General features: G+C 39.8%; 1 protein-coding gene across 1 annotated transcript in view; it reads left to right on the top strand.

Annotated features, from left to right (window-relative positions):
• Positions 1-17,267, top strand: part of LOC124776230 (ATP-binding cassette sub-family C member 4-like) — a 170,146-nt gene that overhangs the window by 120,494 nt on the left and 32,385 nt on the right. The window contains exons 17-19 of the mRNA XM_047251089.1: positions 344-450; positions 3,579-3,699; positions 6,751-6,921. Coding sequence (XP_047107045.1) covers positions 344-450; positions 3,579-3,699; positions 6,751-6,921 — 399 coding nt within the window. The remainder of the gene's footprint in view (positions 1-343; positions 451-3,578; positions 3,700-6,750; positions 6,922-17,267) is intronic.

Here is a 17,267-nt window from a genome sequence, read left to right as displayed (position 1 = left end):
ATGTGCTAACTTTTTTTTAATTTAACAGAATATAACACTTTCAAAATCTAAGTGGTCCGATTCGATCTCATAGATATAGTTTTGGTATAAATTAGAACTGTGTAATTGTTGTCACAATCACTGTCAATTCATTTAAAGCCTCCTGTAGTGTTAGTTGACTTTCATCTCTGTTTCATTGTCAGGTGTCTCCAGTTTTTAAAAAAAGTAATTTATGAAACTATTGACTGATTATGCACTGTAGGTAGTCTGCATCATATGGAGTTTTTTTAAATATTTATTTCTAATTCTGAGTGTTAAATTTCGGTTTTCCTGCAAATAAATGCAAGCTATAATTTCATTTCAGCTAAGAGCCCCGTATTTACTCATCTTCTTGCAACTCTGCAAGGACTTACTACCATAAGAGCCTATGGTGCTGAGAGTATACTGAGAGAAGAATTTGACAAACATCAGGTAATACATTCCAGAAAAGTACAAAGATACAGTGTGTGGCTTCTGTTATTATTTTATGGGATATTTCTCATTACCACCTGAAAAAAGTCAAGTACATACAAGCATATCTCGTTTACAGTTCATACCAACAACTCACTTCATTTTTATTTTCCTGTTGTTCAGACCAACTGATACGGGACAAACCCGAACAATGTGCATATATGTTGGGATGTACCAAATTTATTAAACTAGATGTAATTTTACATTAAGAGTATCAATAACCAGGAAAGTTGGAGAAAGGAGCCTAACTTTAGACTGTAGTAATACATGAAACCACAAACGAAAATATTCAATTATGTAACTTGTAAAACATTATCTTTGGTATGATGGATTGTAATATGAAATGATTACAGCTTTACTGTTGGGACCAGAACTTCTACACCTTGTAGTCAGCAAATATCTGAGATTTAAAAAAAATACAATTTGTATATTAGAAATTTAGGATGGAAGAGCTGATTTAATAAAAGTACTTGCGGATCATTTGCAACTTTTTTTTTTTTTTAAAGAAAAAAAGGGGTAGTGTTTCTTATCTTGATGCCCGTTGGGAGGTGGGATGTTGTTTCTAGTATCACTGTCATGTTGCTTCAGAATTTGTGAAAGGCAGCACTGTAAAACAAGTGAACTTCATTATACTGGGTCTCAAGTCTGATAAGCTTGTAAGTGAGACTCTATTGAGGAACAATTGCTAAGAAATAAACTGAATATTTTGCATTGTTTCCATGTTAATTAGGATTGAAGTTAGCCAATCAGACTGTTGTGCACACATATTCAAGCAGGCCACCACAGACGGTGTCACCAGACATGTTCTTTGTTTAGTTTTATAAAACTGAATTTGAGAACAATACAAAAATTAGACATTGGACAGTAGGAAGAATCAAACCTAAACCAAAGGCTGAGCAGTCTCATGAGCTATCACCTATGCTATGCAACTGACACTAATTGCAACTGGTGTGTCACTTAAATATGTGTCACAATGTACCTAATTTATTGTTAACAATTATTTTTTAGCGCATCCTACACTGTAACATCTTTAAAAGCTTTTCACACTGTTTATGACTACACTTCATAAAGGCAGCCCATGGACAGAAATATGAATTGGCAAAGTGGCTTCACAGTGCTCAGATTACCTTCTTTGACATTTTGACAATTTAAAAGCTAAGTGGGGTCTCTGGACTGTTACCCAAGGAAAACAGGATTCAAGTATGGTATGGAGGAAAACCTTAAATGAATCTGTAGGTGGTTTTCTTTTAAGTGGTTTATTTACTATTTAGTTGTTGATTACTTATTTATTTTTGACCTCATAAAATTGTTTTTACTGTGCAATTTTAGTAATGCTGCTGCATATATTTTTCAGTACAATTGATTAATTATGAACAGTAGGCATGAACAACATGCCCCTCCGTCCCTACCTTCCTTGTCCTCTGTAATAAAAGAACCTTTCCAAAAGCTATAAATGTTTTTCTGCAGTTATCTGTGTCTGTTGATGGTACATGGAATTTTACCTCCTGAACATACACTACTGGCCATTAAAATTGCTACACCAAGAAGAAATGCAGATGATAAACGGGTATTCATTGGACAAATATATTATACTAGAACTGACATGTGATTACATTTTCACACAATCTGGGTGCATAGACTCTGATAAATCAGTACCCAGAACAACCACCTCTGGCTGTAATAATGGCCTTGATACGCCTGAGCATTGAGTCAAACAGAGCTTGGATGGCATGTACAGGTACAGATGCCCATGCAGCTTCAACATGATACCACAGATCATCAAGAGTAGTGACTGGCATATTGTGACGAGCCAGTTGCTCAGCCACCATTGACCAGACTTTTCAATTGGTGAGAGATCTGGAGAATGTGCAGGCCAGGGCAGCAGTCTAACATTATCTGTATCCAGAAAGGCCTGTACAGAACCTGCAACAGGCGGTCGTGCATTTTTCTGCTGAAATGTAGGGTTTCGCAGGGATCGAATGAAGGGTAGAGCCATGGGTCATAACACATCTGAAATGTAATGTCCACTGTTCACAGTGCCATCAATGCGAACAAGAGGTGACAGACGTGTAACCAATGGCACCCAATACCATCACGCCGGGTGATACGCCAGTATGGCGATGACGAATACGCGCTTCCAATGTGCGTTCACTGGAATGTTGCCAAACACGGATGCTACCTTCATGATCCTGTAAACAGAACCTGGATTCATCCAAAAAAATGACATTTTGCCATTCGTGCACCCATGTTCGTCGTTGAGTACACCATCGTAGGCGCTCCTGTCTGTGATGCAGCGTCAAGGGTAACTGCAGCCATGGTCTCTGAGCTGATAGTCCATGCTGCTGCAAACGTCGTTGAACTGTTCATGCGGATGGTTGTTGTCTTGCAAACATCCCCATCTGTTGACTCAGGGATCGAGACATGGCTTCATGATCCATTACAGCCATGCGGATAAGATGCCTGTCATCTCGACTGCTAGTGATACGAGGCCGTTGGGATCTGCATGGCGTTCCGTATTACCCTCCTGAACCCACCGATTCCATATTCTGCTATCAGTTATTGTATCTCGACCAACGTGAGCAGCAATGTCACGATTCGATAAACCACAATCGCGATAGGCAACAATCCGACCTTTAAACGCGATGGTACGCATTTCTCCTCCTTACAGGAGGCATTACAACAACGTTTCACCAGGCAACGGCGGTCAACTGCTGTTTGTGTATGAGAAATCGGTTGGAAACTTTCCTCATGTCAGCACGTTGTAGGTGTCGCCACTGGCGCCAACCTTGTGTGAATGCTCTGGAAAGCTAATCATTTGCATATCACAGCATCTTCTTCCTGTCGGTTAAATTTCGCGTCTGTAGCACGTCATCTTCGTGGTGTAGCAGTTTTAATGGCCAGTAGCGTAAGTACTTACCCACCATCGTATCTCATAATTTGAGAGTTTTTTCAAGTAAACTTTTCTTTCAATACAATTAAATAAATTGTATAATGAATGTAGTAAATCGTTTTGCCTACATTAGGAAATTATCTGTTAACACTAATAAGATAACAGTGAATGGTTACATTTTTACTGTATCATGTTTCAGGATTTACACACTTCAGCTTGGTACATGTTTTTGACGACGTCACAGACATTTGGATTCACATTAGATATTATGTCTACCATTTACATGGCATTCATTTCATTCAGCTTCTTATTTCTGGAAGGTATGTGTAAATTATTATTTTATAAGTTAATGCAGTTATGTTCAATGATAAGAAACACTAACTGTGCAGAAACTACTGAATGTACTCACAGTATTGGTCATTGCTTGTTTTTGCCCAAAACATGCTGTGCTTAAAAATTAAGATTTGGTCCAGAAGTTGTCTCCGTTATTTGAAAATGGTATCAACAGCAGCATCAAATCTCATATTTTCTATATTTTAATTATTTAGTAGATATATTGCCTTAATGCTTCAAGAACTTGTATTTCAAACTGTTCATCTTGCCTAATTCACTTAATGCCTTAACTTGCTTAAAACACATGACCATTCATGTCTTGCAGAGTTACTACAGTATATAAATGAGGATGGGGCCACAATGTTTTTGTACCTTACACATGTTTCTCAAATCATATTCTGGTCGTCATTATGAAGTCCACTCCATTTAGCAATGTTATTTCTAAAAAGAAATACAGTAGAACCCTGCTTTTACCTTCCCAGAATTAACGTTTTTATGGGTCTTGTCAAATTCCCTATGTCCACAATGTTAATTCGCATTCGATTTTGCGTTAACATTTTTATAATTTTCCCGCGATTCGCGCTTTATAAAAAAGTGTTCGTAGAGAAAAAACTGATGTGATTGCCGTTGGCCGTCGAGTAGTGTTTACAAACGTTACGTCGTAAATTTCTTGACACCATGGCGTTCTAGTCAGTGGATCTGAACCGGTAATTGGGTCAAAGTTGGAACAATTAGTGTCATATCTACTGCCGCTGCCAGGGCCAACTCGGCGCGGTGGCTAATGGGAGTAACTAGATGAGTTCGAATAAAGATACCATGATCAATGACAATCATTTCCAACCTGTCTCTACTGCACATGCGTAGCTTCGAGATTGTTTCGATCGTCATGACATCTTTGTCGAACCATATTTAGCGTGTCTCGTCGTTTGGCCGCATGTAGCGCTACTTGACACGTTCGCTAACTCAAAAGTTTTCGGCTTAAACACAGCGCCAATTACGTATTTTTTCGTGCTGAGCAAGACGAGTTTCGAGAATTTATTCTCATTGCCATCTGCAATATTTACCGGTATGTATGTATTTTTGTGGTGTTTCACAAACAGTGTGTGTGATAGTTTGCGTATGTATGGTTTTCTACATTACTAAGGAGGCACCTGATAACCGCAAAAAGACGACTACAGTGCAAGAAACGCAGAATAACACATATTCAGAATTCAAATTTACGAATCCCTCATCTTTTTCTGAACAATGGGAACAATAAAAAATTAAATAATGGAATGCACTTTGATCTCGATTTATTCAAAATAAATTTAGCTTGTAACAAGACACATTCATATTTCAGTAGTACTCTTTTTTGATGCGTTTAACTTGTTCGAGAGCCACACATTACTCAGCCTATATATGGAAAAAGTTTAAAGAGAGGCAGCTCAAAATATGTGGCTTGTAGGGTACATGTTTTTCATGCAACAGATGACAGGCACACCATTTTATGTAGAGTGGTATCACACGAAAATGTTTGAATAGTTCAAATGACACATATAAAATACCAGCCATGTCTGTTCTAATATAATTTTAACTAAGAGATTGAAATAAGTATATGACCCTAGGCAGTCAGTGTGTATTCCAAAACATTGGTCATACGAAACCCAACTCATGCTTTCTCGCATGACATCCTGAAATCCGTGAACCAAGGCAATTCGGACTGGGCATATTTTTTGATTTCCCAAAAGCACTTCACTCATAGCCACACCCAAATAAAACTACATATATAATACTTACCATTGCCAAACTAAAGTACTCTATTAGGTACCATAACTTCGGAGATGCATAACTACGTAAATATATTCAATCGCAAGGTGGATGCTTCAAGAGAGTGGTGGTCATTGGTGGAGGGGGAGTGGGGGGAGGAAGAGCCATTGCACCTGTTCACAGGTTGAACGCACACCGGCAAGCTGAACTATCTGCAGAAAGGGAATGTTAAACTTGACGACTCATTTGCTGCTTTTCTGAAGGAGAAGTTCTCTCATTTCTCATCAACAGTAGTACACTCTTCAGAGATTTGTTATTTTTATCCACAGCGGACAGCTGAAATTGACATTTAATGCTAACATTTCACCAAGAATGGTCACCAATGAAAGCGAAACCATTCATAATCAGGAGCGATTCTAGAAGCCGGTCGGGGGGGGGGGGGGGGGGGGAGGAGAGGATTTGGGGGAATGGAATATCGCTTAACAAAAGGAGAGTTGGGGTCCTCCGCCGACAAATTAGTAAAATTTGGTTTTGCTTAAAGAAGTTTTTGGTAACTGTTTTGAAGTTTAGGGTAAAAAATGTGTATTAATAAATAATAAGACGCCCCGCTTAACAAAAGGAGAGTTGGGGTCCTCCGCCGACAAATTGGTAAAATTTGGTTTTGCTTAAAGAAGTTTTTGGTAACTGTTTTGAAGTTTAGGGTAAAAAATGTGTATTAATAAATAATAAGACGCCCCGCTTAACAAAAGGAGAGTTGGGGTCCTCCGCCGACAAATTAGTAAAATTTGGTTTTGCTTAAAGAAGTTTTTGGTAACTGTTTTGAAGTTTAGGGTAAAAAATGTGTATTAATAAATAATAAGACGCCCATTTTAAGTTAAATGATATTTATTGGTTTAGATAGTAAGCTATTTGCTGCTCTTATTCTTTTGTTAAAATGTGTTTGAAATACGTTGCAATTTATATTGCTACATAATTATTTAAAAAATGATTGAATCTGTTGGAGTAATATATTCGCTGATTTCTTAAGTCATTTTATCCAGTGTAATATGATACTCCATTGGGGGGGGGGGGGGGGAGGGGGGCTATAGCCCCGCAATCGTAAGCTGAATGCAGAAACAAAGGGGAGGTGGCAAGGGGGGGGGGGCTATGGATGCTATAGCCCCCTTGCCAGCGCCCCTTTGTTTCTGCATTCAGCTTACGATTGCAGAATTATCAGATATTTCTAACTGCAGTAACTTATGTATAAGTAATCACAATAACAAAAGGAATATATTTATATGAAACACTTACAGATCTGTTTAGTGGGCAAGTTGGACTCGCAATAACGCAAGCCATGAGCCTTACAGGCATGATACAATTCGGTATGCGGCAGTCGGCAGAAGTGGCCAACCAGATGATGTCTGTGGAGCGAGTCATGGAGTACCTTGGCTTGGAAGAGGAACCACTGCTTGAGACGCCTCCAGGTATTATATCTGTGTCCTACTATTCTACAGCCTAGCTTTTGTGTTAACTGCTACTCAGAGCGACTGCCTGTTTTTTTAATTGCAATGGGCACCATATTTTCGGAGGTGCCAATAAGCATTCAACATAAAGATGCACTTTGTTAAAACTGTACTGCCTCATCTTTTTAGAATATTTTGTCAGAACTCAATATACTTAATATTCTGACAGCTTTAAATAGATAGAGCCTACAGGAACATTCTAAAGGTGTTGCTCTATGGAGAGCTAATACTTGGTAACAAAAATGGAAACCGTTGAAGAAGTGGGAAAACAGTTTAGAAAATATGTAAATCTTGAGGCAGTACTCTTGGATAGTACAACGTGGTGCACAATAAGTCACCCAATTGAATTTTGACCCTACAAGTATACTACTGGGGCAATAGCTTTCAAATGTGCGCTCAAATTCGTGCAATTCATGGAAGTAATGCCAGATGTCGTTGTGAGTTCATCGCTTCTAGAAAGCCTGTATGGGGAGAGAGTGGCCAACCGGACGATACGGCGGCCATTCTTCTGCCAAACTGCTGGCGGGACTTTTGAATGGCCAGTAGTGGAGTACACACTCACAGAATCAAAAGCACAAGACAATGTGGCGAAATCATTCGTTAAATGCCTTTCTTTACAGCTATAATATACTCATAGTAACCTACTACGTACATCACAGGAAAATTTGATACAGTGGCTGTAAAAATTATTTGTTACTTGCATTTATCTCCTTTAAAGTTCGTTTACTAGACATATTGCAATGAAAGTAACGCAAATAAAAAAAATATAGTGTATAGCATTTGTTTTGTATCGGAAGTGCATAACGCTAAAGATGAATGAAAGTCGTAAGCAGTTGTTTACTTGTGACATCCAAAAGTGTGAGACGTATTAGTACTGTTTGTCACGTCTTCAAACTTTTTGCATGTCACAAGTAAACAACTGTATTAGTACTGCTTGTCACGTCTTCAAACTTTTTGCATGTCACAAGTAAACAACTGCTTACGACTTTCTTTTATATACAGGGTGAGTCACCTTACATTACCACTGGATATATTTCGTAAACCACATCAAATACTGACGAATCGATTCCACAGACCGAACGTGATTAGAGGGGCTAGTGTAATTGGTTAATACAAACCATACAAAAATGCACGGAAGTATGTTTTTAACACAAACCTACGTTTTTTTAATGGAACCCCGTTAGTTTTGTTAGCACATCTGAACATATAAACAAATACGTAATAAGTGCCGTTTGTTACATTGTAAAATGTTAATTACATCCGGAGAAATTGTAACCTAAAGTTGACGCTTGAGTACCACTCCTCCGCTGTTCGATCGTGTGTATCGGAGAGCACCGAATTACGTAGGCATCCAAAGGGAACGGTGATGGACCTTAGGTACAGCAGAGACTGGAACAGCACATTACGTCCACATGCTAACACCTTTTTATTGGTCTTTTTCACTGACGCACATGTACATTACCATGAGTGGTGAGGTACACGTTCGACGGGCGTTTCATAGGACGTGGAGGACGCATAAATTGGTCAGCCCGTTCTCCTGATCTTACACCTCTGGACTTCTTTCTGTGGGGTACGTTAAAGGAGGCTGTACCGTGATGTGCCTACAACCCCAGAGGATATGAAACAACGTATTGTGGCAGCCTGCGGCGACATTACACTAGATGTACTGCGGCATGTACGACATTCATTACGCCAGAGATTGCAATTGTGTGCAGCAAATGATGGCCACCACACTGAACATCTATTGGCCTGACACGTCGGGATACACTCTATTCCACTCCGTAATTGAAAACGGAAACCACGTGTGTACATGTACCTCACCCCTCATGGTAATGTACATGTGCGTTAGTGAAAAAGACCAATAAAAAGGTGTTAGCATGTGGACGTAATGTGCTGTTCTAGTCTCTTCTGTACCTAAGGTCCATCACCGTTCCCTTTGGATGCCTACGTAATTCGGTGCTCTCCGATACACACGATCGAACAGCGGAGGAGTGGTACTCAAGCGTCAACTTTAGGTTACAATATCTCCGGATGTATTTAACGTTTTACAATGCAACAAACGGCACTGATTACGTATTTGTTTATATGTTCAGATGTGCTAACAAAACTAACGGGGTTCCATTAAAAAAACGTAGGTTTGTGTTAAAAAACATACTTCCGTGCATTTTTGTATGGTTTGTATTAACCAATTACACTAGCCCCTCTCCTCACGTTCGGTCTTTGGAATCGATTCGTCAGTATTTGATGTGGTTTACGAAATATATCCAGCGGTAGCGTTAGGTAACTCACCCTGTATATACTGAATACCTCTCGTAGATAACAAACGAAAAAGATTACAAAAACCAGGTAATTTTAAATGTAGGTTACTGTAATAACGACCAAATATAACAAGAAAACTACCGTATCCCTTCTACCCCACAGTAAGTAGGCCTATTAAAATCTGTCTTCAAGAGTACCTACAATTATTTACTACGAATAATGCTTCAGCAACCACGACGACTGCGGAAAACGTGCTTACAACTTGCCTGCGTCAACAGTCAGGCAATACGTTTACGAACGTCTGCAGAACGAAGTACAGATGTCGAAAACAATACTGTACAATTACTAACGTGTTTACTTCAAACATGTACGCCTATCGACTTCATCACAAAACGCTTCATTATTTCAACTCGTATTTAAGATCGCAGACGCTAATTACGTACTAAAAACGATAAACAACTAAATCGAACATGCATGCACAACGCATAAGAAGTGTCTCAATAATTCAAATACCTTTTAATCGTTTACAAAAGTCCTCTGAACTTCAATTCAACTCAAAAGCACGGCGAACATAGGAAGCGCGATAGACGTTTGGCAGAAAAATGGCGCCAAAGCTAATCGACCAATCACGGGCAACTTCATCTATGGCCACTCTGTCTGTATACAGGCCCTCTAATCGCTACCGTTGTGAGTCCGCCATTTCAGTTTGCCGCGATGGTGGACAAAGGACGGTTGCCCGTCGCACAAAAGACAAAGATTGTGTTACTGTTCGCGGTGACGAACAGCGTTATATTGACACAGAGAAGGTTGCGTGCTCATTTCGGCACACGGTGAGCTCCCAGCGCACAGACAATACGCAGATTGCATCTGTTTTGGAGTGTCGGTGGCCACATGCACGTACTGTGTGTTCGCCGCAAAACATTGAAGCAGTTCGAGTGGCTTTGATTCATAGTCCGAGTAAATCAACAAGAGCCAGTGCCGACTTGGGAATTTCAGGCCGATCTGTACGAGGAATTATTCAATCCGACCTGCACTTGTATCCATACAAGATGATTGTGGCGCATAGGCTTACTGCGAGAGATAAGGAGCGGAGACTGCAGTTTGCAGGGTGGGCAATCAAGCAAGACCAAGAGGCAGTGCTACACAACACATGGTTTTCTGACAAAGCTTATTTTTACGTGAACAGTGTTGTGAACAAACAGAACGTTTGATTCTGAGCACGTGTACGTCTGCGATTAATCCACACAAAAGACACCTATGGGGAGAAAGTGTGCATGTGGGTCTCCATGTCAAGCCATGGAATCATCGGTCCATTCTTCTTCGATGCTACAGTAACCGGTTAACGCTATGTACACATGCTGCAAAACCAGTTCTTTTCTCAACTCATAGCCTCATGTCTTCCATTGCAGTCACAATGGTTGATGCAGGATGGAGCACGCCCCCATATTGCCAACGTTGTGCTTGATTTCCTAAGCGAAGACTAGGCCTTAGGGTAAAGTCAAACAGATTTCGAGAACGTTATGCAGGAGGAGGAATGTCGCCGCCCCACAGCCCGGACATTAACTCATGTGATTTCTTCCTTTGGGGGTTCCTTAAAGAGAAGGTGCACCACAGAAAACCCGAAAATGTAGTGCTGCTTAGGGATACCCACAATTGTGGAGTTATGCTGCGTCATTCCAGAAGATTTGTGTCAGAGAGTTGTGACAAATGCATGTGTGCGACTTGAAGAAGTTGCAAACCAAAATGGCTGTCATGTTGAACATATGATTCATAAGGTTGTATTTCCAAGCTGTATTATTTACTTCTACATCAATAAATTACAAATGTTGTCAACAATAAATGTGTTATTCACGAAACAAATCAGGTGACTTATCGTGCGCCACCATGTAGATGCACAGACTGTGTAAACGTCCAAGACACTTGTCTGTTCAGCATTAATATGTTGTTTCTGTTAGACGTTTTTGTTCAGGTAAATGAACTCAGATTATAAAAGAGGCAGTTTCTAGTAAGTTCGATCCACATGATTCCATTTGTTCTTACATGGTGTTATAATAGAGGACATCATGGACATTGTACTCTGCTGCTAGGCAGAAGAAAAAGAGCTACGGTAGAATAGAGCTTATTATTGACAAACTCCAGACAAATTGAATGATATTCTTCTGCAAAAACTGTTCTCATCACAACAAGAGACGAGGGAGGACATAAGGAACCCACTTTAAGCGATTACTAGCGCTAATAACTTCACACGCTGACTTGTTGGTGCTGAGTCTACCTCTACAAGACGATCTATGTGTTGGCATGCTTTGTTGTCGTCGTATAGATTGAAAATCAACATTCACAAGAGTGTAAAGGTGTAAGTAAATTCAACAGTAGTCCCATATTTATAAAGAATAGTTTATCAAAGAATGGAAGGGAATGTTTGAAAGTAGAGCAGAAGAGAGCTCCCAGTTGCTTGAGAAGTAATTTGAACATTGTGATTAACAATACACAGAAAACTTGGGAAAATAAGGAAAGAAACATATGAAAGGCCTCTGCTTTGACGTGAAGAGCCTATATACAGAGACTTTGGTGCGAAACACCTGTCATGCCGTTTATTCATGAGCGCAATAATATCTGTCTGCCTCAAAGACCTGTAGTCACCTATCTGTCTGCTGCAGCAGTGTATCTCTGTGTGAAAACAGTAAGGTTTTTCTTGACAGATCGTGCGAGCTTTGACTGAAGCTTTCAAACAGGAAAGCTAGACGGCAGAACTCGTTTTAGGTGGTCTCGTGGCCGACACACAAAGGTAGTCTGCTCTCCTCCCGTGCTGACTGGATGAGCCGATTTACCCCATATTTCTGTGATAGTAGAATGTGCATACTGAAGCTACTTCGTACCGGATTATAGAGAGGTTGTGCTGGCTTTGCACATTGGTGCAGCATTAACATGATTGTAAATTATATTGTTTCTCAGATCAGGGAGGATTACATTTCTGTCCATCATGTCTTTTTGTGTCATATTTAATGTCGGGAATCTTAGGCATTTGTTCACGTTTTTCGCATCATTAGCACAGGTGGGAATCAATATTCATTTTTTATTCAGTCAAAATTAAAAGAAATTATCTCAATGCTCTTCCAACAGTAAAACAAAGTTTCAGGAATTAATAATAATACGCTCTGATTTTATGTTGTCTGTAACGGCAGATGGGAATATAAAGACCAATGACCCACTGCATTGTGTTTGTACATGAAGGTTGTTGTCCTGGAACCAGGTAATGATCATTATATTATGAGTTAGTACAGCCAGAGTTTGAGAATTATCCCTCCCCCCCCCCCTCCCCTTGCCTCAGTTAATTCAGTTTTTGCACGTGTTTCGTACCTCCACATGTTTTCACTTAAGAACCACGCCCTTGAAACATATCCCACTCATTTTAACTGTATTCAAAGCTAGGGTGAAGTAGCCTGCCTTAAGCAGAGATTGCAGATTTATTAAATAAAAATATCAGCTATACAGGTAAGTGCGTGTTGCTGTTGAGCTTTGAGACGCGTCTCAGTGGAGACGGATGTATTGAGATAATTTCTGCTATCATGCTAGCTCAGAATTTTCAATTATTTACATATTGGTCAGATTTGATGTAAAGGGGTAACATTTCAGAGCATAAAACCAGCGTTGTAGCCTGTTATGAATTTCCAGATAAAGTAAGATAAAAACATTTCGCCAAAATAAAAAAGAGTGGTATAATGTTTCAGAAAATTATTTGTCTAAAAGTAAGAAACGAAACAGATCAGAGAAACATGTGACATGCCTTTGAATGACACTTGAAATCATGTACTGTGCACCTGCCAAAATGCTCCTACGTGAGTGACGTAATGAGATCTCCGAGAGGATTCTGCCAGACAAATATCCTCTAGCGCTCTTTAAAATTCTGGGTTAAACATTGAGCTATCAAAGGCGTGTCAAATTTTTCTCAATTTTATTCTTTGCATTTAGACAAATCACTGCACAAAAATTTGACAGTTCTTTTATTTTTTTTTATTTTCAAGTTTTGTTCAGAAACTATGAAATACCGTACAACGTATGTAAATACCGATCGGTATTCTGTTACTGTTAAGAGCATATAGAGTAAATCGAGTGAATACAGAGACATTTCAAAGTACGCTGTGTTTTGACACTTCATTGCAACAGCTCTCGTGAAATACTAGAGTTTCCCCTAACATCACTAATCTTTTCTTAATTACCCTGGTTCCTCACGGAGAACTAAATGGTATAATTTTTTTTTTTTTTGGCAAAACTAAACAACTAAACATATTTTTTTTTTGGCAAAACTAAACAACTAAACCTTACGCTGGTCTGTAATTTGATACCGGAACCCCCATTTGTCGATTTCTCATCCTTCTTTTGGATATGAAAATATGAATAAAAATCTGTTGTTTAATTATTTAGGGAGTCTTGTTTTCGATCCACTCAAACATTTGATTAAATAAGTAGGGTGGGCTTTCACATTGCTTTCTTAGAGCGCCTTCTTTTTTTATACTAATCTATCTGTTTTATTTTCTTGAAATATTTGTGTTTTGTTATGTCTGTCACCAGGATTGATTTATTCTCCTTATTAGTTTTCCAGAAAGTTTTATTCTTGCTTGTTTATTCACTTTTTCTTTGTATTATATGCAAGTTTTGTTAGACTAAATGTTCTTTTAGCAGTAATTTCATTTAATTATCAAGCTACTTAGCAGCTGATTTAGAGACAGCTTTTGATAATGTGGACAGGAATAAAATATATTTTCTTCGGCAGTGCGATATAATCTACGCCAGTAGCAAGCTGACTGGAAAAGTCACACATGTGGCCATAGTCGGGATAAGTGCAGAGCATAGTTGCTCACTGTCAGGACTGGCATTTTATTTGTGTACTGATGAGGCAATGAGGGAACTAAAAGACCATATCGATGTAGGAGCTGTTTTCTACATACAGAAAGAAAGGAGTAAAAGTCATATGGGAGTTTCTGTGTTGTAGGTTCAACCTCCTTAATAAATAAAGTCATTTTCTGTTTACTTGTGTCTGCAGTTCTGAAACATTTTAGAAAGAAGAACATTTTCCATCTGGACTCTGATTAAGTGTATTTATTCAGCACAACCCGAGTGTCACTTTTGTGTTATTTTAAAGAGACAGCTGTAACAACACCAGCTGATTAAAGAACATTTTAATTAGGAATACATTTTGTTGCCAAAATATAGAGCATTCAAGAACGATCGTTATAACTTTGATCATGTATATTTACGAAATGCGGTTAGGTAGAAAGGTGCAGTTTGCAGCATAATGTTCACACGCACGTAAAGAGCTTTAGTAGCCATTTAACAGCATGTAATGTATTTAAGCCATATCCTGCTTCTTTCCATGTCCACTCTAGCATGTCCTCATTAACGTCTGCAGTTACTGCTCTCATGCGAACTCGTAGATCCTGCAGGTCTCGCACCGTCCTCTGGTAAACAACATACTTCACAATGCCTAAAATGAAAATATTTAATGGGAATATGTCTGGAGACCTTGGGAGCCAGGAATTGGTTACTTCTGAGCCAATGCAGTGACCTGGAAATGTGTCGTCCAAAGCCTTCCTAGCTATAGAGGCCCAGTGAGTAGGGACACCATACTGCTGCCACATGATTTCAGGTTGCAGTTCTTTGACCTGGGGAAATGAAAACTGTTTCAGCGTGTCCGGTTAATCATGAACACCACCTGTTTCAAATATTCTGGGTCATCATCGATGCGTCTCAGAATCTCAGCTGCAATTGCTTCGCGCTTTGGCCAGTCATCAGGTTGAAGGCCATGCAGCAGCTGCATCTAGCAAGCATGAAGCTTCAGTCTCTTGTGTAGCACCCTGAGCAACCTGATTGGTGGTCGCTGAAACTGTTGAGACGCTAGACGGATTGATTTGGTTGGGTTCTCGGTAAACGCCGGTTGCACCCAGTCCGCATGTGCATCACTCGTGCTCGTACACCCAGAACTCTTCCTCTTCATGGTACTTCTGTATCTTGATTCTCGTGTAGCACTGTCTGATAGTCGAACTCGATCTGACATACTTCTGTAACATGTCGACTTGTGTGTCAGATTTGGTCTCTATCAACAATTCCACACACTATTCCATCGGTTGCTTTTTATAAAATTATAGCTCTTCCTACCACACTCTGAAATGTGTCAATCATTGTAATTTTTGTGGTGAATAAATACACTTAATAACAGAACAGGCACATACTGCTTCCCTTTCTAAAATAACCAGTAAGTGTTTTCTTCCACCACACACGATATCAAAAAATGGCTCTGAGCGTTATGGGACTTAACTTCTGAGGTCATCAGTCCCCTAGAACTTACAACTACTAAAACCTAACTAACCTAAGGACATCACATACACCCATGACCGAGGCAGGATTCGAACCTGCGACCGTAGCAATCGCGCGGTTCCAGACTGTAGCGCCTAGAACCGCTCGGCCACCTCGGCCAGCCACACGATATCCTTCTTCTACACTGTGTGTGAGAGTTGCATCCTAAGTGTGTCTTTAGAGTATGGGTGATTGTAGCAGATTTGCGAACAGTGTAGTGTAACGCTTGCACTGTATGATGGCAGTAGAAGGGAGAGGGTGAAACTTGGTGCTACTCTTCTCAAGTAGTACTAAAGGGTCGCCAAGCTTAACGTCCCCACCATACTGACAGAACACCAATTGTGTTACATGCCCTAATTCCTTGAGACGCTGCGAAGAGTCTAGGTATTTAATCCAAGATCATGGCGCAGTTTGATGATCACGCACTTTACTGAACACGCTCATGGGTGCGGTTCGCAAGGAAGAGAAAATCGGAAAGATACAGTTCGTTGATGACATAGCAGTACTGGCCAAAAGAGAACAGATTCGGATTTGGAAGCTACATACAATCGAATGCGTACTAGCTGATTACTATAATACGCACTCGAACAAAAATAATATTATAGACAATGATACTGGTGTATTGCAGCACGTGGATATGCTTGAGTTATACTTGGATGAGAGACTACTGAAGAGGTGGAACATTTCTACCTTCTCGAAAATGGAGTAGATAAAGAAGTAAGGTGCAAGAAAGCCACAAAAGATAATGGTCACACCAGAGAAAAGGTCTTTTTACAGACAGCTCCTAGCGTCCAAAGATATGACGCCTTAGAGCAGAAAGAAAAAACAATGAATCGCTACATTTGGTGCACAATTCACCATGGGAGTGAAGTAGGGACAATGGGGAAGATATAAATAATACTGTAGGGAGCTCTGAAAAGCGGCGTTACAGGAGAGGGTTGAAGGTTAGGTGGATTAATCGAATAAGGAGTAAAGACTTCTTGCAACAAGTCCACTACAAGAAGTACCGGATGGAGTACATAATGAACTGAAGAAACAGAATGGTTGGGCACATACAGGGTGGGCAAAATCAAACTCGCCCAGAATGTATTTACAACAACACGGTAGCAACGTTTTCTAGTGTTCGAATGATTTTCGGACCGTTGCGGGTTTTATTTGCTAAAGAGCCCGTTTCGTGACAATTTGGCTCCAAGTTTTGCAGAATAGACTTTGCTGGAGGCTTTGCCAAAACAATTCTAATCTTAAACTCTTCTTTTCCGTATACGTTATCCACGAACTGTGCTTCACATAACAATAGACAATGAACATGCGCTGTCTTATCGTGTGCTCCATTTTGCGTTGAATGCAACTGGTCACTAAATACGTTTGGTACTCTCTCTCTCTCTATCTCTCACTCAGACGTAATGACAGGGCATGCAGGAGAAACGCAGACATGTGGCAGCACCTGATTGATGCATCGAAATACTGTTGTCAGCATTTTTTAAAATTTTATTTATTTTTTTACTTTAATGATGTGTATTTCTCCTTTTCATTTACAAGGTCATGCCTGTGTAAGCCACACAGGCCCGGTTCTGTTTTGGCCACCTTGTACTACGACACGAGTAGTTGATGAGAACTCTAGTTGAACGGATGATGCAAGAGAAGAACCAGAGGGGTACAGATCTATCTATATTACCATACAAACAGAAGTTGTTGGT

The sequence above is a fragment of the Schistocerca piceifrons genome, chromosome 2 (assembly GCF_021461385.2).
Source record: "Schistocerca piceifrons isolate TAMUIC-IGC-003096 chromosome 2, iqSchPice1.1, whole genome shotgun sequence".
Lineage (NCBI taxonomy): Eukaryota > Metazoa > Arthropoda > Insecta > Orthoptera > Acrididae > Schistocerca > Schistocerca piceifrons.
Note: the sequence above shows the minus strand (reverse complement) of the source record. Positions and strands in the feature narration are given on the sequence as shown.